Genomic DNA, 27,358 nt, shown 5'->3' with positions numbered 1-27,358 from the left:
TGTCACTGATGCACCTATAATTTATTGTAGTCCTGTTCTCTCCCTGTGGCAGCTGAGACTGGACCTTTGGGAAGAGGTGCTTTTTCCTGGTTGGAATGTTGCCTCATTGGTGGGCTTTCATGTGAAGAAAGTTTTTCAGAATCCTTTAAACAGCTATTCCTAGGTACAGCTATGTTCTGACTGGGAATTTTGTTGAATCACTGCTCTTAACTGTTCAGACATTTCTTTTGCTTGGCATAATATCTGCTTGTGCCTGGTGCTACAGTATTTATAAAAAAAGGACTGCTTGCAGCTCCAAGGCTGCTGGTGAACTGTGTGTTGTGTTTATTTTTTATGTGTTTCATATACCAGACCACATTGCCTCATAGACTTTTGGAATAAGTTGTCTGATGTAAGGCTTATGATACACATCTATAAAATTGGGGTTTCTCATCAAAGATGGTGGTCTTAACCTTCTATAAATACATTGGCAATTTCCATGGTCGTGACCTTTTTATAAAGACGTGGACCAGCTCCATCTTGACAAAATGGCTTTGCATATAGTTCTAGAGATGTTTAAGAAAGATTATTCCTTACTCTAGCGCACAGGTTATTAAACTTGTTCCTCAGAACCCCAACAGTTCATGTTTTCCAGGTCTCCTCACAGAATTGCAAGTTCAAAAATCAGCTCAACCTATGGGTTTTATAAAAGGAATCCGTGAGTAATGAATACACCTGTGCACCAGCTAGGTGATCTGTTAACTGTGTGGGGTCCTGAGAACCGAGATTGAGAACCTGTGCTCTAGAGCAGTGGTTCTCAACTTCTGTCCTCAAGTACTCCCAACAGTTCATGTTTTCCATGTCACAGAGCAGTTGAACAGGTATATTCATTACTCACTGACACATTTTAAAAGACCCACAGGTGGAGCAAATTTATTTCTCTCGCAATCCTGTGAGGAGATCTGGAAAACGTGAACTGTTGGGGGTACTTGAGGACCGCGGTTGAGGTTACCAAACCCAGTCTTAAAAGCTCCCAAACAGTCCAGATATTAATGATATCAGTGGTAAAGCACAGCTAATTAAATCGTATTGACTGAGCTACTAATTAAGTAACCTGTGCCCAAGCATGGTTATTAGAAAACCAGGACTGTTAGGGTGCCTTGAAAACATAGTTTGGGAACCCATGCTCTAGAGACTTGCTAAGGTTTGTCTCACTGATAGCCAAACCCTAAATCCTGGAGATTCCCTAGGGTCCATTCCCTGGATGAAAGCTTCAGCATGTATAGGAGATAGTAAGAGAATTGCTAAATCAGTGGTTAGAGCTTTGCGAGGGTATAAGGGATAGTCTGCTGGTTCTTTGCGACACACTGTAGCTGCAACCAAACATTCGGCGGTCAGTTTGAATTATAGCTTTGAGAACTTGCTCATTCCTGATAATATTGCGGTCCACTGGGCCAGATCGACTAAGTACCTTCTGGGCAGGGCAGAACCGGAACCTCAATCAGACTGCAAAAGTATGGATGCCAGACAATTTTGCAAACACTACACACATGCACTGTGCTGACCGCTGGGATCCCCACTGCCGGTCACCAAGCCCCAACCCTATTCGAGATCCGGTCATGTAATCCCCCCACCCCCCATTGCCAGCATTCTGCGGCAGGGATCCCCGGGGTCTGTATGCTGACCGCTGGGTTCCCCACCACCGGTCATCCAGCCCTAACCCTATTATTCATCTAAAGATACCAGGTTTGTGTAGCAAATTTTGTACAGCTTTATCTGAGACTTCCCTTTCCTAGGATCAAATTTGGTATGCGGAGTCCCCCAAAGCAGATGAATGAGAAAATAGACCTTTTCTTTAAATTTACTTCTCTGGATCCATATTGGGGACGCTGTGTGTGCCTTCTCCTTCTTACACTTTGGTTTGAGTATTCATGTTTGCTTAGCTCTGTTTTTCTATGGGAAAATTGGTGGAGGGGTCTACAGGGGGATATAATAAAGTTTTGCGTTTTACACCAGTGCCTATGCCACAGTATCCTCTACACCCCAAGGTTATTAGTCTCCCTCAGATACATTCAGAGAAGTGTATTTAATGGGAAGGGCAAATAGCCTACCGCATAGGTTCTCAAACTCGGTCCTCAGGACCCCACACAGTGCATGTTTTGCAGGTAACCCAGCAGGTGCACAGGTGTATTAATTACTCACTGACACATTTTAAAAGGTCCACAGGTGGAGCTAATTATTTCACTTGTGATTCTGTGAGGAGACCTGCAAAACATGCACTGTGTGGGGTCCTGAGGACCGAGTTTGAGAACCTGTGGCCTACAGTCTGCTTGGGAGCAGGATAAGGAGGTCTTGCAGTATACACTCCCACAGAAATATGTGCTAAACTGCTCATCTGTAGGAACTTTTAACCTTTCAGTCATTGTTGTGATGCTACTTTTGTAATGTGACAATCTATATAGTTTGTTGAATTTCTGCCCACATTTAGCCCATTGCTAAAAATGGGTTAAGGGCGTGGTTCCCAAACACAGTGCTCAAGGCACCCAAACGGTCCAGGTTTTAGGGATTTCCCTGCTTGTGCACAGACTGTATAATTAAACTGACTGAGGTACTAATTAAGTCACCTGTGCCTAAGCATGGATAGCTTTAAGACCTGGACTGTTGGGGTACCTTGAGGACCACATTTAGGAACCACTGGGTTAAGGTCTTAACACAGCTTCTTCCTTTTTTTTTTTATTATTATTTGCGTTAAAGTTATATTTGTTTTTTCTTTTTTTTTTCTCATTATAGATTGAATACTGCTTTCATTTTTATTTTATTTTTTATTCTATTTTTTTTTTCTTAATTTTATGTTCTTACAGTAACAAATACTTTGAAGAAACCTGATGATATAGCTCCCAAAGCTGTGACCATGGAACTGGATCCTAACAGGTTTAAATGCAAGATTTTGGATTGCAACAAATCTTTTCGCAAAGCCAAACTGCTGCATTACCATATGAAGTATTTCCATGGAGTTGAAAAGGCAGAGCAGGATCAGAGCCCTATGACCAGGCATATGCAGACAAGAGGCTCTTTAGCTCATGAAAAGGCCAACCAGCAAACCTCAAAGAGGAGACGCACCACCTCTGGTTCTCTGCGTAAGACAGTTTGCCTTTATGTGCTGTGGCTCTGTTTAGGTGTAGTTTGTAGTGCTGTAGTAATAGTGTCCTTTGATAACCAGATCATGGTTGAGACACAGGTGATACTTGACCTATACTGTGTGTTGCATTTTACTAGAGTAGCTCATCATCATTTTATGTCATGTTTTGCTCTTTACAATGAATATGAAATACTCTGCTTGCTTTAAATATGTCAACCAAGCAAATTATTGGTCTTCTGAAACTGTTTGGGTCAAAAAGAAATATCTAAGTTAAAGTATTGCATAGCACCTGTCAAAGAAACCAAAATCAAATGTAGGGGCTAATTCAGACCTGATTGCTGCTGTGCGTTTCCACACAGCGGGGGTGATCAGGTCTGAACTGCGTAGGCGCCGCAGTGCATTCGCTGGGTGGGAGGGGGTGGACCGGCGGCATTGGGACGCGGTCCGGGCAACGCATTCATGCCCCCCCCGGAATGTCTGTGAAAGTGGTCGTAGATGTGCTAAATTTAGCACCTCTACGATCAAGTCTAAATTACCCACGTAGTTTCAGACATCAAGTTTATCTGCATGTTCTTTGCAACTACACTTCCACTGGGATCAGTACGAGATCCTGGCAGTCTGGATCCCGGCGTTCAGCACTTCTCCAACCTTAAGTCGCAAGATGTTTGTGGTATTAAAAAAGTAGAAATATATCATACACTTGTAGTTCAAAAACATGCTCTATATGATATACTATATACTTGCCAATGCTTGACTGTAGTTGAGCCTTGGGTGTAATATTGCACCGTTCACCACCACTGTTGGTTTTCGTACCTTCTGGAAGGTATTCCTCGGGATATTTGGAAAGGGTTACAGAAAAAACAGCATAGTGTTTACTATCGTGTATGGTGCATCTGACCAAATTAACTCCTTCAAGATTGTATTTTCTCTGACGTCCTAGTGGATGCTGGGGACTCCGTAAGGACCATGGGGGAATAGCGGCTCCGCAGGAGACTGGGCACAACTAAGAAAGATTTAGGACTACCTGGTGTGCACTGGCTCCTCCCTCTATGCCCCTCCTCCAGACCTCGGTTATAATTTTGTGCCCGGCGAGCTGATTGCACACTAGGGGCTCTCCTGAGCTCTTGGAAAAGAAAGTATATTTAGGTTTTTTATTTTCAGTGAGATCTGCTGGCAACAGACTCACTGCTACGAGGGACTGAGGGGAGAACAAGCGAACCTACCTGCTTTCAGCTAGCTTGGGTTTCTTAGGCTACTGGACACCATTAGCTCCAGAGGGATCGAACACAGGCCCAGCCTCGGTCGTCCGGAGCCGCGCCACCGTCCCCCTTGCAGAGCCAGAAGCCAGAAGAACGTCCAGGAAATCGGCGGCTGAAGACTCCGGTCTTCATTAAGGTAGCGCACAGCACTGCAGCTGTGCGCCATTGCTCCCCATGCACACCACACACTCCGGTCACTGATGGGTGCAGGGCGCTGGGGGGGGGCGCCCTGGGCTGCAATAAGAGTACCTTAGCTTGGCAAACAAACACATAATATAGTCAGTAAGACTATATATGTGTAAAATCTCCTGCCAAAAATATCCTGAAAAAAGCGGGAGAAGTCCGCCGAGAAGGGGGCGGGGCTATCTCCCTCAGCCCACTGGCGCCATTTCCTCTCACAGCTCCGCTGGAAGGACGCTCCCAAGGCTCTCCCCTGCAGTTTCCAGGCTCAATAGGGTCAAAAAAGAGAGGGGGGGCACTAAATTTAGGCGCAAACTGTGTATTATAGCAGCTATAGGGGAAAAAATCACTGTGTGTAGTGTGTATCCCTGCATTATATAGCGCTCTGGTGTGTGCTGGCATACTCTCTCTCTGTCTCCCCAAAGGACTTTGTGGGGTCCTGTCCTCAGTCAGAGCATTCCCTGTGTGTGTGCGGTGTCGGTACGGCTGTGTCGACATGTTTGATGAGGCTTATGTGGAGGCGGAGTAGGTGCCGATAAATGTGGTGTCACCCCCTGCGGGGTCGACACCTGAATGGATGGACATGTGGAAGGAATTACGCGAAAGTGTTAACTCCTTACATAAAAGGTTTGACGACATAGCAGATGTGGGACAGCCGGCTTTTCAGCCCGTGCCTGCCCAGGCGTCTCAAAAGCCATCAGGGGCTCTAAAACGCCCACTACCTCAGATGGCAGACACAGATGTCGACACGGATACTGACTTCAGTGTCGACGACGATGAGACTAGTGTACATTCCAATAGAGCCACTCGTTATATGATTACGGCAATGAAAAATGTGTTGCACATTTCTGATATTACCCCAGGTACCACAAAAAAGGGTATTATGTTTGGGGAGAAAAAGCTACCAGTGGTTTTTCCCCCATCTGATGAATTAAATGAAGTGTGTGAAGAAGCGTGGGCTTCCCCCGATAAGAAACTAGTAATTTCTAAAAAGTTACTAATGGCGTACCCTTTCCCGCCAGAGGACAGGTCACGTTGGGAGACATCCCCTAGGGTGGATAAAGCGCTCACACGTCTGTCAAAAAAGGTGGCACTACCGTCTCCGGACACGGCCGCCCTAAAGGAGCCTGCGGATAGAAAGCAGGAGGCTATCCTGAAGTCTGTATATACACACTCAGGAATTATACTGAGACCTGCTATTGCTTCAGCATGGATGTGCAGTGCTGCAGCTGCGTGGTCAGATTCCCTGTCGGAAAACATTGATACCCTAGACAGGGACACTATATTGCTAACCGTAGAGCATATTAAAGACGCTGTCTTATACATGAGAGATGCACAGAGGGATATTTGCCGGCTGGCATCTAAAATAAACGCAATGTCCATTTCTGCCAGGAGAGGATTGTGGACTCGGCAGTGGACATGAGATACAGATTCTAAAAGGCACATGGAAGTTTTGCCTTACAAGGGTGAGGAGTTGTTTGGGGATGATCTCTCGGACCTCGTTTCCACAGCGACAGCTGGGAAGTCAGCATTTTTACCCCATGTTCCCTCACAGCCAAAGAAAGCACCGTATTATCAGGTACAGTCCTTTCGGCCCCAGAAAGGCAAGCGGGTTAGAGGCGCGTCCTTTCTGCCCAGAGGCAGAGGTAGAGGGAAAAAGCTGCAACATACAGCCAGTTCCCAGGAACAAAAGTCCTCCCCCACTTCCTCTAAGTCCACCGCATGACGCTGGGGCTCCACAGGTGGAGCCAGGTACGGTGGGGGCCCGTCTCAAGAACTTCAGCGACCAGTGGGCTCGCTCACGGGTGGATCCCTGGATTCTACAAGTAGTATCTCAGGGGTACAAGCTGGAATTTGAGACGTCTCCCCCTCGCAGTTTCCTCAAATCTGCCTTGCCGACAGCTCCCCCGGACAGGGAGGCAGTGCTGGAGGCGATTCACAAGCTGTATTCTCAGCAGGTGATAATCAAGGTACCCCTCCTTCAACAAGGACGGGCTTACTATTCCACAATGTTTGTGGTATCGAAACCGGACGGTTCGGTGAGACCCATTTTAAATTTTAAAATCCTTGAACACTTATACAAGAAGGTTCGAGTTCAAGATGGAATCGCTCAGGGCGGTGATTGCAAGCCTGGACGAGGGGGATTACATGGTATCACTGGACATCAAGGATGCTTACCTGCATGTCCCCATTTACCCTCCTCACCAGGAGTACCTCAGATTTGTGGTACAGGACTGTCATTACCAATTCCAGACGTTGCCGTTTGGTCTGTCCACGGCACCGAGGGTATTTACCAAGGTAATGGCCGAAATGATGATACTCCTTCGGAAAAAGGGAGTTTTAATTATCCGTACTTGGACGATCTCCTTATAAAGGCGAGGTCCAGGGAACAGTTGTTGATCGGAGTAGCACTAGCTCGGGAAGTGCTACAACAGCACGGCTGGATCCTGAATATTCCAAAGTCGCAGCTGGTTCCTACAACGCGTCTACTGTTCCTGGGGATGGTTCTGGACACAGAACAGAAAAAAGTGTTTCTCCCGGAGGAGAAGGCCAAGGAGTTGTCATCTCTAGTCAGAGACCTCCTAAAACCAAAACAGGTGTCGGTGCACCACTGCACGCGAGTACTGGGAAAGATGGTAGCTTCTTACGAAGCAATTCCATTCGGAAGGTTCCATGCAAGGATCTTTCAGTGGGATCTGTTGGACAAGTGGTCCGGATCGCATCTTCAGATGGGGCCAGGGTGTCGCTGCTGTGGTGGCTGCAGAGTGCTCATCTTCTAGAGGGACGCAGATTCGGCATACAGGACTGGATCCTGGTGACCACATATGCCAGCCTTCGAGGTTGGGGGGGCAGTCACACAGGGAAGAAACTTCCAGGGACAATGGTCGAGTCAGGAGACTTCCCTACACATAAATATTCTGGAACTAAGGGCCATTTACAATGCCCTAAGTCAGGCAAGACCCCTGCTTCAACACCAGCCGGTGCTAATCCAGTCAGACAACATCACGGCGGTCGCCCATGTAAACCGACAGGGCGGCACAAGAAGCAGGATGGCGATGGCAGAAGCCACAAGGATTCTCCGATGGGCGGAAAATCATGTGTTAGCACTGTCAGCAGTGTTCATTCCCGGAGTGGACAACTGGGAAGCAGACTTTCTCAGCAGACACGAGCTCCACCCGGGAGAGTGGGGACTTCATCCAGAAGTCTTCCAAATGGTTGTACACCGGTGGGAAAGGCCACAGGTGGACATGATGGCGTCCCGCCTCAACAAAAAGCTAAAAAGATATTGCGCCAGGTCAAGGGACCCTCAGGCGATAGCTGTGGACGCTTTAGTAACACCGTGGGTGTACCAGTCTGTTTGTGTTCCCTCCTCTTCCTCTCATACCCAAGGTACTGAGGATAATAAGAAGAAGAGTAAGAACTATAATCATTGTTCCGGATTGGCCAAGAAGAGCTTGGTACCCAGAACTTCAAGAAATGATATCAGAGGAACCATGGCCTCTGCCGCTCAGACAGGACCTGCTGCAGCAGGGACCCTGTCTGTTCCAAGACTTACCGCGACTGCGTTTGGCGGTTGAACGCCGGATCCTGAAGGAAAAGGGCAATTCCGGAGGAAGTCATCCCTACGCTGATTAAAGCTAGGAAGGAGGTGACCGCAAACCATTATCACCGCATATGGCGAAAATATGTTGCGTGGTGTGAGGCCAGAAGGGCCCCAACGGAGGAATTTCAGCTGGGTCGATTTCTGCACTTCCTACAGTCAGGGGTGACTATGGGCCTCAAATTAGGTTCCATTAAGGTCCAGATTTCGGCTCTGTCGATTTTCTTCCAAAAAGAACTGGCTTCACTGCCTGAAGTTCAGACGTTTGTTAAAGGAGTGCTGCATATTCAGCCCCCTTTTGTGCCTCCAGTGGCACCTTGGGATCTCAATGTGGTGTTGGATTTCCTTAAGTCACATTGGTTTGAGCCACTTAAAACCGTGGAACTAAAATATCTCGCGTGGAAAGTGGTCATGCTGTTGGCCTTGGTTTCGGCCAGGCGTGTGTCAGAATTGGCGGCTTTGTCATGTAAAAGCCCTTATCTGATTTTCCATATGGATAGGGCGGAATTGAGGATTCGTCCCCAATTTCTTCCTAAGGTGGTATCAGCTTTTCATTTGAACCAACCTATTGTGGTGCCTGCGGCTACTAAGGACTTGGAGGATTCCAAGTTGCTGGACGTAGTCAGGGCCCTGAAAATCTGTTTCCAGGACGGCTGGAGTCAGGAAAACTGACTCGCTATTTATCCTTTATGCGCCCAACAAGCTGGGTGCTCCTGCTTCAAAGCAGTCTATTGCTCGCTGGATCTGTAGTACGATTCAACTTGCACATTCTGCAGCTGGACTGCCGCATCCTAAATCTGTAAAAGCCCATTCCACGAGGAAAGTGGGCTCTTCTTGGGCGGCTGCTCGAGGGGTCTCGGCTTTACAACTTTGCCGAGCTGCTACTTGGTCGGGTTCAAACACATTTGCTAAATTCTACAAGTTTGATACCCTGGCTGAGGAGGACCTTGAGTTTGCTCATTCGGTGCTGCAGAGTCATCCGCACTCTCCCGCCCGTTTGGGAGCTTTGGTATAATCCCCATGGTCCTTACGGAGTTCCCAGCATCCACTAGGACGTCAGAGAAAATAAGAATTTACTCACCGGTTATTCTATATCTCGTAGTCCAGAGTGGATGCTGGGCGCCCATCCCAAGTGCGGATTGTCTGCAATACTTGTATATAGTTATTGCCTAACTAAAGGGTTATTGTTTGGAGCCATCTGTTTGAGAGGCTCGGTTGTTATTCATACTGTTCCCTGGGTATAGTATCACGAGTTGTACGGTGTGTTTGGTGTGGCTGGTATGAGTCTTACCCGGGATTCCAAATCCTTTCCTTATTGTGTCAGCTCTTCCGGGCACAGTTTCCTAACTGAGGTCTGGAGGAGGGGCATAGAGGGAGGAGCCAGTGCGCACCAGGTAGTCCTAAATCTTTCTTAGTAGTGCCCAGTCTCCTGCGGAGCCGCTATTCCCCCATGGTCCTCACGGAGTCCCCAACATCCACTACGGACTACGAGAAATAGAATTACCGGTTAGTAAATTCTTACTTTCCTTTTTATAAATGTTGTTTGCTTTGGACATTAATGTATAATCCCGATATGTATGTGTGTGTACCCAGCGTCAGGGTCGGCAACGGCAAGTGCATGCTCACTTGCCGGGAGCGACTGTGGGGGCGAAACAGCATGGCCCACGCTGGTAATATCTTTTATCGGCCCTGCATGCTGGATCAGATGACATATCGTCTAGTGTGTACCCAACTTTTAACTGTAATCTCTTAACTTACTGCCAGACTATGATGTCAGCTGTGTCACTCTAAAAAATAAAATCCAGTTTCAAATAATGATCGCAATAAGGTAAGGCACTAGTGAAAGTTACGTAAATTCCTCAAATAGTGACGGGGGAGTGAAGTTTCTTCATTTCCCCCCGTCACACGGCTCCGTAGAAGTGCAGGCAAATATGGACGAGATCGTCCATATTGGCCTACATGCACATCCGACTGGGCACCAGCGATGAACGAGCGAGGCCGCGCATCGTTCATCGCTGGTGCCTCCACACTCTGATATGAACGGTATCTCGTTCATTAATGAACGAGATCGTTCATATCTTTGAGTCAGATCGCCCAGTGTGTAGGGCTTTTTAAGAGACAAGTTCTTACTTCCTACTTCAAAGACAAGATGGTTAAATCAGGATTTTTGTACTTACCGATAAATCCCTTTCTCCGATTCCACAGGGGCCACTGGAGCGCAGTTACAATGGGGAAATAGTAGGCAGTAATTGGGAGCTGGCACTTTAAAATTCTAACACTGTGGCTAGCTCCTCCCTTACTATGTCCCCTCTCCAAGCCAGTCTACGTAAAACTGTGCCCGAGGAGAGCTGGAATAAACAAACTTTAAGGTAGCGGAGGTTAACGCCGCCATGTAAACCTGGATAACACAAAACAAACCTGGAACTTAACCTAACAAAAAGGTAAAACTGAAACAAACAAGCAGTCACATAGTGATCTGCAAACCGTTAAGCAAAAAAGGAGGAAACAGCGCTGGGTGGGTGTCCAGTGGCCCCTGTGGAACCAGAGAAAGGGATTCATCGGCAAGTACCAAAATCCTGATTTCTCTTACGTCCTAGATGATGCTGGGGACTCGGTAAGGACCATGGGGTATAGACGGGCTCCGCAGGAGACATGGGCACTCTAAAGACTTTAGAATGGGTGTGCACTGCCTCCTCCCTCTATGCCCCTCCTCCAGACCTCAGTTAGTTCCTGTGCCCAGTGGAGACTGGATGCACTGCAGGGGAGCTCTCCTGAGTTTCTCTGAAAAAGACTTTTGTTAGGTTTTTTATTTTCAGGGAGCGCTGCTGGCAACAGGCTCCCTGCATCGTGGGACTGAGGGGAGAGAAGCAGACCTACTTAAATGATAGGCTCTGCTTCTTAGGCTACTGGACACCATTAGCTCCAGAGGGTCGGAACGCAGGTCTCACCATCGCCGTTCGTCCCGGAGTTGTGCCGCCGTCCTCCTCACAGAGCCGGAAGATAGAAGCCGGGTGAGTATTAAGAAGAAAGAAGACTTCAAAGGCGGCAGAAGACTTCAGATCTTCACTGAGGTAATGCACAGCGGTAACGCTGCGCGCCATTGCTCCCACACATACACACACAGCGGGCATTGTAAGGGTGCAGGGCGCAGGGGGGGTGCCCTGGGCAGCAATATTAACCTCAAGGGACACTGGCATATAGATTAGATACTGCGGAGGCGGTATATAAAAAAAAAAACCTGCCAGTATAAATAATTTGAGCAGGACCGAAGCCCGCCGCTGACGGGGCGGAGCTTGATCCTCCAGCACTAACCAGCGCCATTTTCTCCACAGCACACTGCAGAGAAGCTGGCTCCCCGGACTGTCCCCTGCTGAACACGGTTACAGAGGGCAAAAAAGAGGGGGGTGGGCACATTTAATTGGCGCAGTGAGTGTAATTATATATATTTCTCTAACGTCCTAGTGGATGCTGGGACTCCGTCAGGACCATGGGGAATAGCGGGCTCCGCAGGAGACAGGGCACATCTAAATAAAGCTTTTAGGATCACATGGTGCGTACTGGCTCCTCCCCCTATGACCCTCCTCCAAGCCTCAGTTAGGTTTTTGTGCCCGTCCGAGAAGGGTGCAATCTAGGTGGCTCTCCTAAAGAGCTGCTTAGAAAAAGTTTTTTTAGGTTTAAATCTCAGTGAATCCTGCTGGCAACAGGATCACTGCATCGAGGGACTTAGGGGAGAGATTTCCAACTCACTTGCGTGCAGGATGGATTGGAGTCTTAGGCTACTGGACACTTAGCTCCAGAGGGAGTCGGAACACAGGTCCTCCTGGGGTTCGTCCCGGAGCCGCGCCGCCGATCCCCCTTACAGACGCTGAAGACGGAGGTCCGGAAAGCAGGCGGCAGAAGACTCCTCAGTCTTCATGAAGGTAGCGCACAGCACTGCAGCTGTGCGCCATTGTTGCTACACGTCTCACTGATTCAGTCACGGAGGGTGCAGGGCGCTGCTGGGGGCGCCCTGGGCAGCAATATTAAATACCTTTAGTGGCAAAATAAATACATCACATATAGCCATTAAGGCTATATGTATGTATTTAACCCAGGCCAGTTTTCTTAAAACCCGGGAGAAAGCCCGCCGAAAAAGGGGCGGAGCTTATTCTCCTCAGCACTCAGCGCCATTTTCCTGCTCAGCTCCGCTGGTGAGGAAGGCTCCCAGGACTCTCCCCTGCACTGCACTACAGAAACAGGGTAACAAAGAGAAGGGGGGCATAATTTGGCGATATTGATATATTAAAAGCGCTTATATCAAAAACAACACCTTCTAGGGTTGTTTATATACATTTATAGCGTTTTTGGTGTGTGCTGGCAAACTCTCCCTCTGTCTCCCCAAAGGGCTAAGAGGGTCCTGTCTTCTATTAGAGCATTCCCTGTGTGGCTGCTGTGTGTCGGTACGTGTGTGTCGACATGTATGAGGACGATGTTGGTGTGGAGGCAGAGCAATTGCCGGTAATGGTGATGTCACCCCCTAGGGAGTCGACACCGGAATGGATGGCTTTAGTTATGGAATTACGTGATAATGTTAGCACATTACAAAAGTCAGTTGACGAAATGAGACGGCCGGAAAACCAGTTAGTACCGGCTCAGGCGTCTCAGACACCGTCAGGGGCTGTAAAACGTCCCTTACCTCAGTCAGTCGACACGGGTACCGACACAGATGAATCTAGTGTCGACGGTGAAGAAACAAACGTATTTTCCAATAGGGCCACACGTTATATGATCACGGCAATGAAGGAGGCTTTGCAGATCTCTGATACTGCTGGTACCTCAAAAAGGGGTATTATGTGGGGGGTGAAAAAAACTACCTGTAGCTTTTCCAGAATCAGAGGAATTGAATGACGTGTGTGACGAAGCGTGGGTTAACCCAGATAGAAAACTGCTAATTTCCAAGAAGTTATTGGCATTATACCCTTTCCCACCAGAGGTTAGGGCGCGCTGGGAAACACCCCCTAGGGTGGATAAGGCGCTCACACGTTTATCAAAGCAAGTGGCGTTGCCGTCTCCTGATACGGCCGCCCTCAAGGATCCAGCAGATAGGAGGCTGGAAACTACACTGAAGAGTATGTACACACATACTGGTGTTCTACTGCGACCGGCAGTAGCCTCAGCCTGGATGTGCAGTGCTGGGGTAGTGTGGTTGGATTCTCTGACTGAAAATATTGATACCCTGGATAGGGACAGTATTTTATTGACTCTAGAGCAATTAAAGGATGCTTTTCTTTATATGCGAGATGCTCAGAGGGATATTTGTACTCTAGCATCAAGAGTAAGCGCGATGTCCATATCTGCCAGAAGAAGTTTATGGACGCGACAGTGGTCAGGTGATGCGGATTCCAAAAGGCATATGGAAGTATTGCCATATAAAGGAGAGGAATTATTTGGGGTCGGTCTTTCGGACCTGGTGGCCACGGCAACTGCCGGCAAATCCACTTTTTTACCTCAGACCCCCTCCCAACAGAAAAAGACACCGTCTTTTCAGCCGCAGTCCTTTCGCTCCTATAAAAACAAGCGACCAAAAGGACAGTCTTATCTGCCGCGAGGCAGAGGAAAGGGTAAGAGAGGGCAGCAAGCAGCCCCTGCCCAGGACCAGAAGCCCGCCCCGGGTTCTACAAAGCCATCAGCATGACGCTGGGGCTTTACAAACGGACTCAGGAGCGGTGGGGGGTCGACTCAAGATTTTCAGCAATCAGTGGGCTCGCTCACAAGTGGACCCGTGGATCCTGCAGATAATATCTCAGGGTTACATGTTGGAGTTCGAAAGGTCTCCCCCTCGCCGGTTCCTAAAGTCTGCTTTACCAACGTCTCCCTCAGAAAGGACGTCGGTTTTGGAAGCCATTCACAAGCTGTATTCTCAGCAGGTGATAGTCAAGGTACCCCTCCTACAACAGGGAAAGGGGTATTATTCCACACTATTTGTGGTACCGAAGCCGGACGGTTCGGTAAGACCTATTCTAAACCTGAAATCCTTGAACCTGTACATACAGAAATTCAAGTTCAAGATGGAGTCACTCAGAGCAGTGATAGCGAATCTGGAAGAATGGGACTTCATGGTGTCCCTGGACATAAAAGATGCTTATCTGCATGTCCCAATTTACCCCTCACACCAAGGGTATCTCAGGTTCGTGATACAAGACTGTCATTATCAGTTTCAAACGCTGCCGTTTGGTTTGTCCACGGCCCCTCGGGTCCTTACCAAGGTAATGACCGAAATGATGGTTCTTCTACGAAGAAAAGGCGTATTAATTATCCCTTACTTGGACGATCTCCTGATAAGGGCAAAGTCCAGAGAACAGCTGGAAGTCGGTGTAGCACTAACCCAGGTAGTGCTTCAGCAACACGGGTGGATTCTGAATCTTCCAAAATCTCAATTGACCCCGACAACTCGTCTGCTGTTCCTGGGAATGATTCTGGACACGGTTCAGAAAAAGGTGTTTCTCCCGGAGGAGAAAGCAAGGGAGTTATCCGAACTTGTCAGGAACCTCCTAAAACCAGGAACTGTGTCAGTACATCAATGCACAAGAGTCCTGGGAAAGATGGTGGCTTCTTACGAAGCGATTCCATTCGGCAGATTCCATGCACGGACATTTCAGTGGGATCTGCTGGACAAATGGTCCGGATCGCATCTGCACATGCATCAGCGGATAACACTGTCACCAAGAACAAGGTTGTCTTTCCTGTGGTGGTTGCAGAGTGCCCATCTGTTAGAGGGCCGCAGATTCGGCATACAGGACTGGGTCCTGGTGACTACGGATGCCAGCCTACGAGGCTGGGGAGCAGTCACACAGGGAAGAAACTTCCAGGGCGTGTGGTCAAACCTGGAGACGTCCCTTCACATAAATATACTGGAGCTAAGAGCGATCTACAATGCTCTAAGCCTGGCAAAATCGCTGCTTCAGGGTCAGCCGGTGTTGATCCAGTCGGACAACATCACGGCAGTCGCCCGCGTAAACCGACAAGGCGGCACGAGAAGCAGAAGAGCAATGACAGAAGCTGCAAGGATTCTGCGCTGTGCGGAGAATCATGTCATAGCACTGTCAGCAGTGTTCATCCCGGGAGTGGACAACTGGGAAGCAGACTTCCTCAGCAGACACGACCTTCACCCGGGAGAGTGGGGACTTCATCCAGAAGTCTTCCACATGATTGTGAACCGTTGGGAAAGACCAAAGGTGGACATGATGGCGTCTCGCCTCAACAAAAAATTGGACAGATATTGCGCCAGGTCAAGAGACCCTCAGGCAATAGCTGTGGACGCTCTGGTAACACCGTGGGTGTACCAGTCAGTGTATGTGTTCCCTCCTCTGCCTCTCATACCAAAGGTACTGAGAATTATACGGAAAAGAGGAGTAAGAACAATACTGGTGGCTCCGGACTGGCCAAGAAGAACTTGGTATCCGGAACTTCAAGAGATGCTCACGGAGGATCCATGGCCTCTACCTCTAAGAAGGGATCTGCTTCAGCAGGGACCTTGTATGTTCCAAGACTTACCGCGTCTGCGTTTGACGGCATGGCGGTTGAACGCCGGATTCTAAAAGAAAAGGGCATTCCAGAGGAAGTTATTCCTACCTTGATTAAGGCTAGAAAGGAAGTGACTGTACAACATTATCACCGCATTTGGCGAAAATATGTTGCGTGGTGTGAGGCCAAGAAGGCTCCAACGGAAGAATTTCAATTGGGTCGATTCTTGCATTTCCTGCAAGCAGGATTGTCTATGGGCCTAAAATTGGGGTCCATTAAAGTTCAAATTTCGGCCTTATCAATCTTCTTCCAGAAGGAATTGGCATCAGTGCCTGAAGTACAAACTTTTGTCAAAGGTGTACTACATATACAACCCCCAATAGTGCCTCCAGTGGCACCGTGGGATTTGAACGTAGTTTTGAATTTTCTCAAATCTCATTGGTTTGAGCCTCTAAAATCGGTAGATTTAAAATACCTTACATGGAAGGTAACCATGCTATTGGCCCTGGCTTCAGCCAGGAGAGTTTCAGAGTTGGCGGCTTTATCATACAAAAGCCCATATCTGATTTTCCATTCGGACAGGGCAGAACTGCGGACCCGTCCTCATTTTCTCCCTAAGGTGGTTTCGGCTTTTCACTTGAACCAGCCTATTGTGGTGCCTGCGGCTACTAGCGACTTGGAGGACTCCAAGTTACTGGACGTTGTCAGAGCATTAAAAATATATATTTCAAGGACAGCTGGAGTCAGAAAATCTGACTCGTTGTTTATATTGTATGCACCCAACAAGATGGGTGCTCCTGCGTCTAAACAGACGATTGCACGTTGGATCTGTAGCACAATCCAACTTGCACATTCTGTGGCAGGCCTGCCACAGCCTAAATCTGTAAAGGCCCACTCCACAAGGAAAGTGGGCTCATCTTGGGCGGCTGCCCGAGGGGTCTCGGCATTACAACTTTGCCGAGCAGCTACGTGGTCAGGGGAGAACACGTTTGTAAAATTTTACAAATTTGATACTCTGGCTAAGGAGGACCTGGAGTTCTCTCATTCGGTGCTGCAGAGTCATCCGCACTCTCCCGCCCGTTTGGGAGCTTTGGTATAATCCCCATGGTCCTGACGGAGTCCCAGCATCCACTAGGACGTTAGAGAAAATAAGAATTTACTTACCGATAATTCTATTTCTCATAGTCCGTAGTGGATGCTGGGCGCCCATCCCAAGTGCGGATTGTCTGCAATACTTGTACATAGTTATTGTTACAAAGATCGGGTTATTACTATTGTTGTGAGCCATCTTTTCAGAGGCTACTTCGTTTTTTGTTATCCTACTGTTAACTGGGTTCAGATCACAAGTTGTACGGTGTGATTGGTGTGGCTGGTATGAGTCTTACCCGGGATTCAAGATCCTTCCTTATTGTGTACGCTCGTCCGGGCACAGTACCTAACTGAGGCTTGGAGGAGGGTCATAGGGGGAGGAGCCAGTACGCACCATGTGATCCTAAAAGCTTTATTTAGATGTGCCCTGTCTCCTGCGGAGCCCGCTATTCCCCATGGTCCTGACGGAGTCCCAGCATCCACTACGGACTATGAGAAATAGAATTATCGGTAAGTAAATTCTTATTTTTTATATAAAAGCGCTGTACTAACTGGGATTTTATTCCAGTGTCTGGTGGCGCTGGGTGTGTTCTGGCATACTCTCTCTCTGTCTCTCCAAAGGGTCTTATTGGGGGACTGTCTCCATATAGATATATCCCTGAGTGTGTGGGGGTGTTGGTACGTGTGTGTCGGCATGTCTGAAGCGGAAGGCTCATCTTAGGAGGAGGTGGAGCAGATGATTGTGGTGTCTCCGTCGGCAACGCAGACACCTGATTGGTTGGATATGTGGAATGTTTTAAATGCAAATGTGTCTTTATTACATAAGAGATTGGACAAAGCAGAGTCCAGGGATAAAACAGGGAGTCAATCCATGGCTTTGGCTGTATCACAGGGCCCTTCAGGGTCTCAGAAACATCCCCTGTCCCAAGTAGCAGACACTGATACCGACACGGATTCTGACTCCAGTGTCGACTATGATGATGCGAGGTTACACCCAAGGGTGGCCAAAAGTATTCATTATATGATTATTGCAATAAAATATGTTTTGCATATCACAGATGACCCCTCTGTCCCTGACACGAGGGTATGCATGTTTAAGGAAAAGAAACCTGAGGTAACCTTTTCCCCCATCTCATGAGCTGAATGAGTTATTTGAAAAAGCTTGGGAGACTCCAGACAAGAAACTGCAGATTCCCAAGAGAATTCGGTTACGGTGGGAATCCTCGCCCAAGGTGGACAAGGCTTTAACGCGCTATTGGTGGTACTGGTTGTGGTACCTGCGGCGACTAGGGACTTGGAGGACTCCAAGTTGCTGGACGTAGTCAGGGCCCTGAAAATATGTTTCCAGGACGGCTGGAGTCAGAAAATCTGACACGCTGTTTATCCTGTATGCACCCAACAAGCTGGGTGCTCCTGCTTCTAAGCAGACGATTGCTCGTTGGATTTGTAGTACAATTCAGCTTGCACATTCTGTGGCAGGCCTGCCACAGCCAAAATCTGTAAAAGCCCATTCCACAAGGAAAGTGGGCTCATCTTGGGCGGCTGCCCGAGGGGTCTCGGCTTTACAACTTTGCCGAGCAGCTACTTGGTCAGGGGCAAACACGTTTGCTAAATTTTACAAATTCGATACCCTGGCTGAGGAGGACCTGGAGTTCTCTCATTTGGTGCTGCAGAGTCATCCGCACTCTCCCGCCCGTTTGGGAGCTTTGGTATAATCCCCATGGTCCTTAAGGAAGTCCCAGCATCCACTAGGACGTCAGAGAAAATAAGAATTTACTTACCGATAATTCTATTTCTCGTAGTCCGTAGTGGATGCTGGGCGCCCATCCCAAGTGCGGATTGTCTGCAATACTTGTATATAGTTATTGTTACAAAAAAAAAAAAAAAAATCGGGTTGTTTATTGTTGTGAGCCATCTTTTCAGAAGCTCCTACGTTTATCATACTGTTAACTGGGTTCAGATCACAGGTTGTACGGTGTGATTGGTGTGGCTGGTATGAGTCTTACCCGGGATTCAAAATCCTTCCTTATTATGTACGCTCGTCCGGGCACAGTATCCTAACTGAGGCTTGGAGGAGGGTCATAGGCGGAGGAGCCAGTGCACACCAGCTAGTCTAAAGCTTTTACTTTTGTGCCCAGTCTCCTGCGGAGCCGCTATTCCCCATGGTCCTTAAGGAAGTCCCAGCATCCACTACGGACTACGAGAAATAGAATTATCGGTAAGTAAATTCTTATTTTTTCTGCCTCAAGACAAAGCTCTGGGTATACAGAAACTGGTCCAAGCTATCCTCAAGCCAAGGCTGGAATCAGTCCGTTTATGCATTCGTCTGCTTGGGAAAATGGTAGCAGCTTTTCGAAACTCTGGAGTTTGCCCGTTTTCATTCACATCCTTTCCAGCTGGATCTGTTACATCAATGGTCGGGGTCGCATCTACACCTTCAACAGTTAGTTTGACTGACTCCAGAGACGCGACTTTCGCTTCTTTGATGGCTCCAACTGCACAATCTCACTGCAGACAGGCAGTACGTGTATGGGACTGGACGCTCCTAACTATGGATGCTAGCCTCAGCGGATGTGGCACGGTTGCCAATAAATGTGTTGGAATTGAGAGCCTTCTACAGTGTGCTAGTAAAAGCTGCCCAAGTTCTTCATTCCAAGGCGGAAAAGGTTCAATCGGACGACAAGCAGGGAGGAACTCAGTCATCAAGTGATGCGAGAGGTGAGACGCATTTTCCAGTGGCCCGGACACCATCTGGATCTACATCTGGGAGAATGGGCACTTCACCCAGTGGTATTCGGCGCTCTGACAGTGCTGGGGGAGTACGGTGGTGGATCTCATGGCATCCCGTCTCAATCATCAGCTTTCTCGATACATCTCCAGAACACGGGATACTCAGGCGGAAGCTGTAGACGCTCAGGCCATGCCTTGGCCGTACGACCTAGTATACGTGTTTCCTCCGTTTCCACTGGAGTCGATCACGGTGGTCTTGGTGGTATCAGATTGGCCTCAGTAAGCTTGGTTTTCAGACATGCGCCTTCTGCTAGTGGACGATCCTTGACCTCTACCTCTGCGAACGGAACTACTCCAACAAGGGTCCTTCGTGTATCCAGATTTACCACGACTACGTTTAATGGGATCGCTCTTGAGGCAGACGTCCTAAAATGCAAAGGGATTCCGGAATGTGTGATTCCCACGATGTTGCGTGCATGAAAACCTGATACGGCAGCCCATTACCATCGCATCTGGCGTTCTTTTATCTCTTGGTGTGACCGAAAAGGGTTTCAATCAGATTCTTTTCGTGTCTCACCGTTGCTCTTGCTCTTCAGGCAGATTAAGATTCCTGACTTCGTCTAGGATCCCTGAAAGTTCAGGTATCTGCCTTATCGATTTTTCTTTCAGAGACGCCTGGCGCTCCTACCGCATGTGCAAACTTTCCTACAAGGGGTCCTTCGGCTACAACCCCTGTTTGTTCCCCCTACAGCCTCCTTGAGACTTGAATCTGGTGCTGGATTATCTGCAGTCACCCTGTTTTTAACCCTTTGAAGACGTAGATACATGCGCAGATACATGATATCTTACATGGAAGGCTGTTTTTCTATTACCCTCCGGGCTGAAGCTATGGTTATCTGAATTAAGTGCCTTGTCTTGTATGCCTCCCTACTTGATTTTTCATCCTGATGGGGCTGAGTTGAGTACACATGCTTCCTTTCTTCCCAAGGTCGTGTCTGCTTTTCATATCAATCAGCCGATTGTGGTATCGTCTTTACAGGAGGACTTTGGGACACCTTCTTCTCTGGATGTAGTTAGAACGTTGAAGATCTACGTGGAACGGACAGCACTGTTACGAAAGACTAATGCTTTATTTGTGCTTCATGATCTTCCGCGGCGAGGGTGGCCTGCTACTAAGCAGACCTTTTGCCTGCTGTATTAGGCTTGACAAAGTCAACCGATCTACACCAATCTAGGCGACCTCTATTATCCATTGCTGCCCACACTACATGCTCAGTTGGGTCTTCCTGGGCCGCTAGTAGGGGGGACTACCACGTCTCAACTCTGTAGAGCAGCCACTTGGTCCAGTATTCATACGTTTGCCAAGTTCTACAAGTTTGATACTTTTGCAGCTTCATCTTCACAGATTGGCTGTCTTGTTTTACAAGGTCCTCAGCAATGTCCCGCCCAGGGGGAAAACTTTGAGACATCCCCGCGGTCTTGAAGTTATGCTAGTGTCCCCTAGGATTTTGGTACTTACCGATTTAAATCTCTTTTTCGGAAACCATAGGGGACACTGGCCACCCGCCCGTCGCTATTCACTTGCCTTCATTGTTGTTCTGTTTGATTATGTGCTCTCTTCCCTCGTATAGTTCTGTTCTCTTGTTCCTGTCTCCTCTCAGCTAATTCATAACTGAGGGATGATGGGGGATAGAGGGGGAGGTGCCTGTTTCACTTCTTAGATTATTTAAAGTGCCAGCTCCCTGTAAGCCACCATCACCCCACGGTCTTGAAGTTGTGCCAGTGGTCCCCTATGGCTTCCGAAAAAGGGATTTATCCGTAAGTATCAAAATCCTCCTTTTTCTCTGGATGCTCTTTAGCTGGGCACACACTTATGAAATCTTTGGCAGATACAATCCTTCTGCAGGGCTGCTCGATTCCAATCCATGCTACACTACCTCCAATCTGCATCTGCTGAAATAAATACATTTTGGCTGTGGGGAAAAGGGGATTTATTAATGATGTGGTGGTGAGGTTTAAGTACTATTAATATTATGGTTAGGATATGGGAACAGAGAATTTTAATAATGCTGGTTTCCAATATTAAAAATAAAAATTAGGGTCCCCCATAAAATTCAGTAACCAGCCCTGGACCTTTGAGCCAGATCTAGTAATGCATAATATGAGGAAAATGGCGCAAGGTTCCCCCTATTTTCCAATAACCAGCACCAGGCTGAACCAGTCGGGGGATTAATGCCATAGCAGGGGACACTTGGTGTGGAGTCCCCTTTCCATCAAATTAACCAGCCCCAAAACTGGTCAGTCTGAGGGCTGAAAGTCCTTAAAGTGGGGACCCCAAAAAAATAAAATGGGGTTCCTTCCTAAACAGCCGACTAGGCCTTTGCCCCACTGCACTGGTGACAGGTGTGGGTTTTATGGAACACTTAATAATCTTTACAGATGGCGTAGAGGTCCCAGCAGGCCTGCCCTGTCATGCCGGCATTTAGAGAACCACAAGTGCCAGCATGCCTGGACATAAAGGGCCTGCTGGCACCTGTAGTCTGCCTGTAAAGAAAATATTGAAATTAAAACAAAATACTGAAGTGTATTAAATTATTAGGTAGCACTTTCACTAGGATGGCCGCCTTTAGGCTCTTTTATGTGTCCGTGCTTCCCCAGATCTTTCGGCGATGGGGGCAGCGTCCTGTAAGCATTTTTGCTGACAACTGCTTCCCCAGGTCTTGCAATGGTGTCATTTTCCTCTATCTTCACTGGGGGAGTGGCCTGTAAGCTCTTTTGCATGGCCTCTGCCTCCCCAGGACTTGCACTGCATAATATTAGCCGGCATAAGAGGACAGGGCAATGAAGCGCTGCAAGCCGCAATTGCCTCACTGCAGCCATTTTTAATTTTTACAAAAAGGGAATCTGCTGCCATTGTGCATGTTGCCTGCTGCTGAACTCTTCAGGTGAAGTCTTCTGTTCCGCCGCCATGCCCAGATCCCACTCTGCTACCAGGCTGATGGTGTGCTGGATTGCCAGGACCAGAGATCCATAGCCTCCGCAGCCTTCACATTACAATATCGGTTGGCTTGTCAGCGTTTGGGTTAAGCATGTCTAAAAACCCAGGAGACCCGACAGGCGACCAGGATTGGGCGGAATGGGACAGTGGCCGGTACACACTTGTCCAATGTCCATCAGACTGGTCAGTTGGGAGTCTGATATACCAAGGATTAAACCAGTGTGTACATAGCTTTAGTTCAATTGGCTGCTGACATACTTAACCTGTGATGGAAATGTAGATTGTAAACTCCCCAGGGCTGAAAATTTATGTTGACTGAATTAATAATCCCTGTAAATTGCTGTGTAGTTTGGTGTCCCTATATAAATACAAGAATGATACAGTAATTATTCATGCAAATAATTCTACTGATCCTTTTATAGTCCCCACAAAATAACGATTTACATATTTTAAAAAAGTTCTCTGCACATAAAAGCATTATCATGTAGCAACATCTCTCCACTTGTCTAAAAATATCTCCATGCTTGACATCTGCACCTTTTTATTACTCTCTTCCCCTAAATATCCTGAGTGCTGGAGTATGCATGTGTAATATAATAAAATGTTGTTAGTACCCTGAATAAACATAATGCAGTTTATTTATCTTAGTAGTACGTATGTTGTGGTATAACTTGCAGGCTTTATTTTTTTGTTTTGGTTAAGTAGTTTTAGGCATTGTTGCAGAAAATATAGATTGCATGAAACTATTGATATAGTACTGTTTGTGTGAGAATATACAAGATGGATGTTGTAAGCTATATCTGCTGGCTAGTTTTTTCTGAATAAGGGGACTACACTGTATAGTGCAGGGGAGTGTAACACCTGCTGGATTCCCAAAATCTTTTTGTGGCTCACAGACCTGTCTAATATGCAGTATACTCCATTTTTTTGTTTGCATATCCTTATTCACTCTACTGGTTCTGAACTCAGGGTGAACTCGGGAGTATTTGATTGGTAACATATCTTTCCTGAATGTTTCTCTGTCAGGCAATGGGACTGAGATGTATTGAATATTGTTACTAGGACACATTTACGTCTCTTCAAATGGGGTGGCACTCGATATACCGGCTATTGGGATCCTGGCGCTCAGCATATTGGCGCCAGGATACAGACATCTATTTTTCTTGGGGTGTCCTGGAGGGAGACTAAATAGCGTTGCACTCCACCGTGCCTGCAGCTCAGCGATCCCGCAAGGGGCTTTTTTTGCACTCTCCCCGCTGCCGGCATTCTAGCGATCGGGATCCCGGCGCTGGGACCCCGACAGCCGGCCAATCGTAGTACACCCCTTCAAATGTCCTTTGTTAAAAGACAGAAGTGAGATTGCGATAATAATGAGATTATGATGTTAAAATTGATAGTAGAAATAAACATTTAGTTGAGTAATTTTGCTGTTGATGGATTATGTGGAAGCACAAGCTATAGAAGTAGCCCATTATGACACTTTTTTTTTTTTTCTATAGGTGGTAGTGCAGATTTTTTTTTTATATTTTGAACTAGGATTCGTATTTTATTTATACTATTCATTCACATTATTACACTTTTTTTATTTTTCATTTTAAAGCTCTGTGTGTTTGGTTTTTTTTAAATGTTAGTAATTCAAGGCTCTAAACTGTCAAACACGGGCATACATTTGTGTAGGCTGGCACTTTTTATACTGTTGTCTTCCTCAGCAGCACATGTAATTTTGTCGTCTGCAAAATTGGAGTAGAAACTCCTATTGATTTTATTTACAGTTGCAGTTAGTTCTCCAAACACACCCCTGCAATGCCCCGAAAAAAGAACTAAAGTGTTTTGTTTTGTTTTTTGTAGGAAATTGTTGAGCAAAAATTTCTTGAATAAATACTCCTTGAATGGATATCCAGCTGATGTACATTTTTTTTTATTAATGTCAAATTCATTGTCCTACTTATTTTTTGGGGCTTTAGGATTACTGGTAGAGTTGGACACATTTTATGACCTTGGCATAAGGGAGTGGGGGGTCACTACTCACAGAGGAGCTGCTGGAAGTCAGGGAGCCAGGGCTCTGTCATGCTGAGGGTGTAAACGGCTTCCGGACAGTTTGGATGCCCAGGCAGTGCCAGTCTGGGGGTAGAGGGCACCAGCAGCTGGCCATAGGGTCTGTGCATGACCTGTGTGGGAGGGGTGAGCACAGGACCCCGGCCCTCTGCTGGAACGCAATATATATATAAAGCAGTCGAGCCCATTATCTGTGTCCTCCTCAATACATCATGTGCAGCCCCAGCAGCGACGACTCCTCCTTCCAGACACTGCACTGCGCACCCCACGCAGGGTCTCACTCCTTCCTCCCGGGCTATTTCACCTTCTTCCCCGGCGGTAAGGGGCCACGTGTTGCCCTATTTATAGAAAGCACTAAATGGAGGAGTATGGGGGTGCAGTGTTTATATAGGGGCAGTATATGGTGGGGGGTGCAGTGTACATAGGATGTGTCCTTGTCCCACATGGCGCTCCATCTAGTTCCTTCCAGTGACCGCTGGCGGCACCATAGATGTGAGTAGCCACGTCATTCTTTTATATGGTTATGGATCAATAGGTCAACTGTCAAATTGGTTGGCCACTTTTGAGTGACATGGTCGACACGTGCAAATGGACGACACGGGACAGGTCGACATATAAGGGATGACATTTTTATACTTTGGTGTTGTGTTTTGCGTAACATGACCAGGATGCCCAAATAGTGCACCGCATCACCTTGCATGGCTCTCTGAATTCACCATGCAGCGGGCAAGGTTCCTCGCTTTGCTACCACTGCGCTTGGCACATGTTACTATTCTCAATTGTAGTCCACATAGATGGTAAAGTATGGAAGTGTTTTTTTCTCAAACCATTTTAACATGTCAACATTTTTCCCATGTTGACCATGTCAATATCAATAGTGGTCAACCAATTGACTGACCTACCATCCGGATACCCCTGTGTGTATGTATGTATGTATGTATGTATATATATATATATATATATATATATATATATAGATAGAGAGATAGAGAGAGAGAAAGATTAACCAAAAGTGGAAATCAAATGAATGGATAGAAAATCCAGTTACTTTTGAATATGGAAAGTCGATATAAATGGCAACTGCCACACCAAAAACTACCCCTACCCCCACTCTCGCTCGCTTTCTCTCTCCAGCACTCACTCTCCATATTCATCAAGTGTGAAACAGTCAGATCACAAAACAGAGGTGAGGTACAGCTTAGCCTTTTATTATATTGAATAACCACTGTTGCAATGTGTCTTGGTAGTGTTAGTAGTAAAATATGCAAGCCACGTTATTCAGTATGTACACAATATAATTTGCTGAAGCATAATGTATATGGGATAATGGGGCAAATGTATTAACCTGGAGAAGACATAAGGAAGTGATAAACCAGTGATAAGTTCAAGGTGATAAACGCACCAGTCAATTAGCTCCAATACGTAAATTAACAGTTGGGAGCCAATTGGCTGGTGCGTTTATCACCTCGCACTTATCACTGGTTTATCACTTACTTATGCCTTCTCCAGGTTTATACATCTGCCCCAATATGAAATATCCAGAGATGATTATTTAGGTTTGTGTTATTTTACAGTCATTTTAAGGATGTTTCTGGGTTTCTTTCTAGATAGGGACTTTACCATTGCAAAAAATAAGTAGTCTTGGAATCAAATGTTCACTTAGGTTTATTACATATTTAAGTGAAACATATGGAGCACCTCTAATCGGGTCTAACATATACATTTAGTTATGTACTTATGAAGTATCCTGGTGTGGTGTGTGTTTGTTTGTTTCTTATCCTTTTGATAATTCAATTAAAAACGCACTTATTTGTTCTTAATGTGGTTGGCTTTCTTTGAATAATTAAAAACTGAAAATCATTGATGCTTATAAAGGCCATAAATATGGGGACGTAGGGGAACGCACACTAAAACATGAAATTACATTTATGATGAGCTTTCTGGAAGTATGTTTGAAGCAGCTGACTCTTATTTACGGACTAATTCTTATGATTTTCAGCAGTCTGCCTGGTGGTCTCAACCCTGGTTTGAGTTCATTGAAGTACATATATTTTGCATACATGTTGTACGTGTGTAGTTTAATTTCCCTCCTTAGAAGGAATGCCGTCACAACCTCTCCTCCTTGGTATTTTATATATTTTTCTTTTGCCTGTAGAACCCAATACACTTCAGACCTCTCTAAGAAGTTTGTCCCATGATGGCAAAGACAGACGACACTCAACTCCAGCGACAAACAGCTCAAATGCCTGTCGTGCTTCACTTAAAGAGAAGAGTAAGGAAAATCAAATCCAGAAGTTCCATTGCAAGCCAGAGAAAGTTTTAGATAGTGGTAAGATTCATTGTAATTGTTTCATACAACCAAGTAATTCAAATGCTTAACCTAAGGAGTGAAGAAACTGCAAATAAAATCTCTTCTGTTCTGCACTGGCAATGTGGGTGTATACAATGGTGTGTTTGGATTTGTGCCACAAATGTGGTGCTGAATAATGTGATCTCAGGACTATTTTCTGTTCTTTTCTACCCCTGTATAGATTGGGATTTGGACATATTTATCAAAGCTTGCAGAGAAATATAAAGCAGGGAGAGCTATAGTACCAATCAGTCCGTTCCTGTCATTCTAGGGGCTGTATTTGAAAAATGTTAGGAGCTGATTTGTTGGTACTTTATCTCTCTCCAAGCTTTGGTACTCCGTAAGAACAAATGTGTAATGTTGCAAGCAGGCAGAATAGAATGGATGACAAATGAGGTTGAGTGATAACTTATGTGAGTAAAATTTTGTACCTGCTTGTGTACCTTTTACACCCTGCTTATGCTCCATTATTTAT

At 46.7% G+C, this 27,358-nt stretch overlaps 1 protein-coding gene across 5 annotated transcripts in view; it reads left to right on the top strand.

Moving 5' to 3' along the window:
• Positions 1 to 27,358, top strand: part of PHF20 (PHD finger protein 20) — a 360,572-nt gene that overhangs the window by 268,779 nt on the left and 64,435 nt on the right. For 4 of the 5 annotated variants that reach the window (XM_063960149.1, XM_063960150.1, XM_063960147.1 and 1 more), the window contains 2 exons: positions 2,841 to 3,116; positions 26,689 to 26,862. In XM_063960149.1, the coding sequence (XP_063816219.1) occupies positions 2,841 to 3,116; positions 26,689 to 26,862 (450 nt within the window). The remainder of the gene's footprint in view (positions 1 to 2,840; positions 3,117 to 26,688; positions 26,863 to 27,358) is intronic. The other variant, XM_063960151.1, reaches the window with a different exon arrangement.

Source organism: Pseudophryne corroboree, chromosome 3 (assembly GCF_028390025.1).
Source record: "Pseudophryne corroboree isolate aPseCor3 chromosome 3, aPseCor3.hap2, whole genome shotgun sequence".
NCBI classification, from domain to species: Eukaryota; Metazoa; Chordata; class Amphibia; order Anura; family Myobatrachidae; genus Pseudophryne; species Pseudophryne corroboree.
Note: the sequence above shows the minus strand (reverse complement) of the source record. Positions and strands in the feature narration are given on the sequence as shown.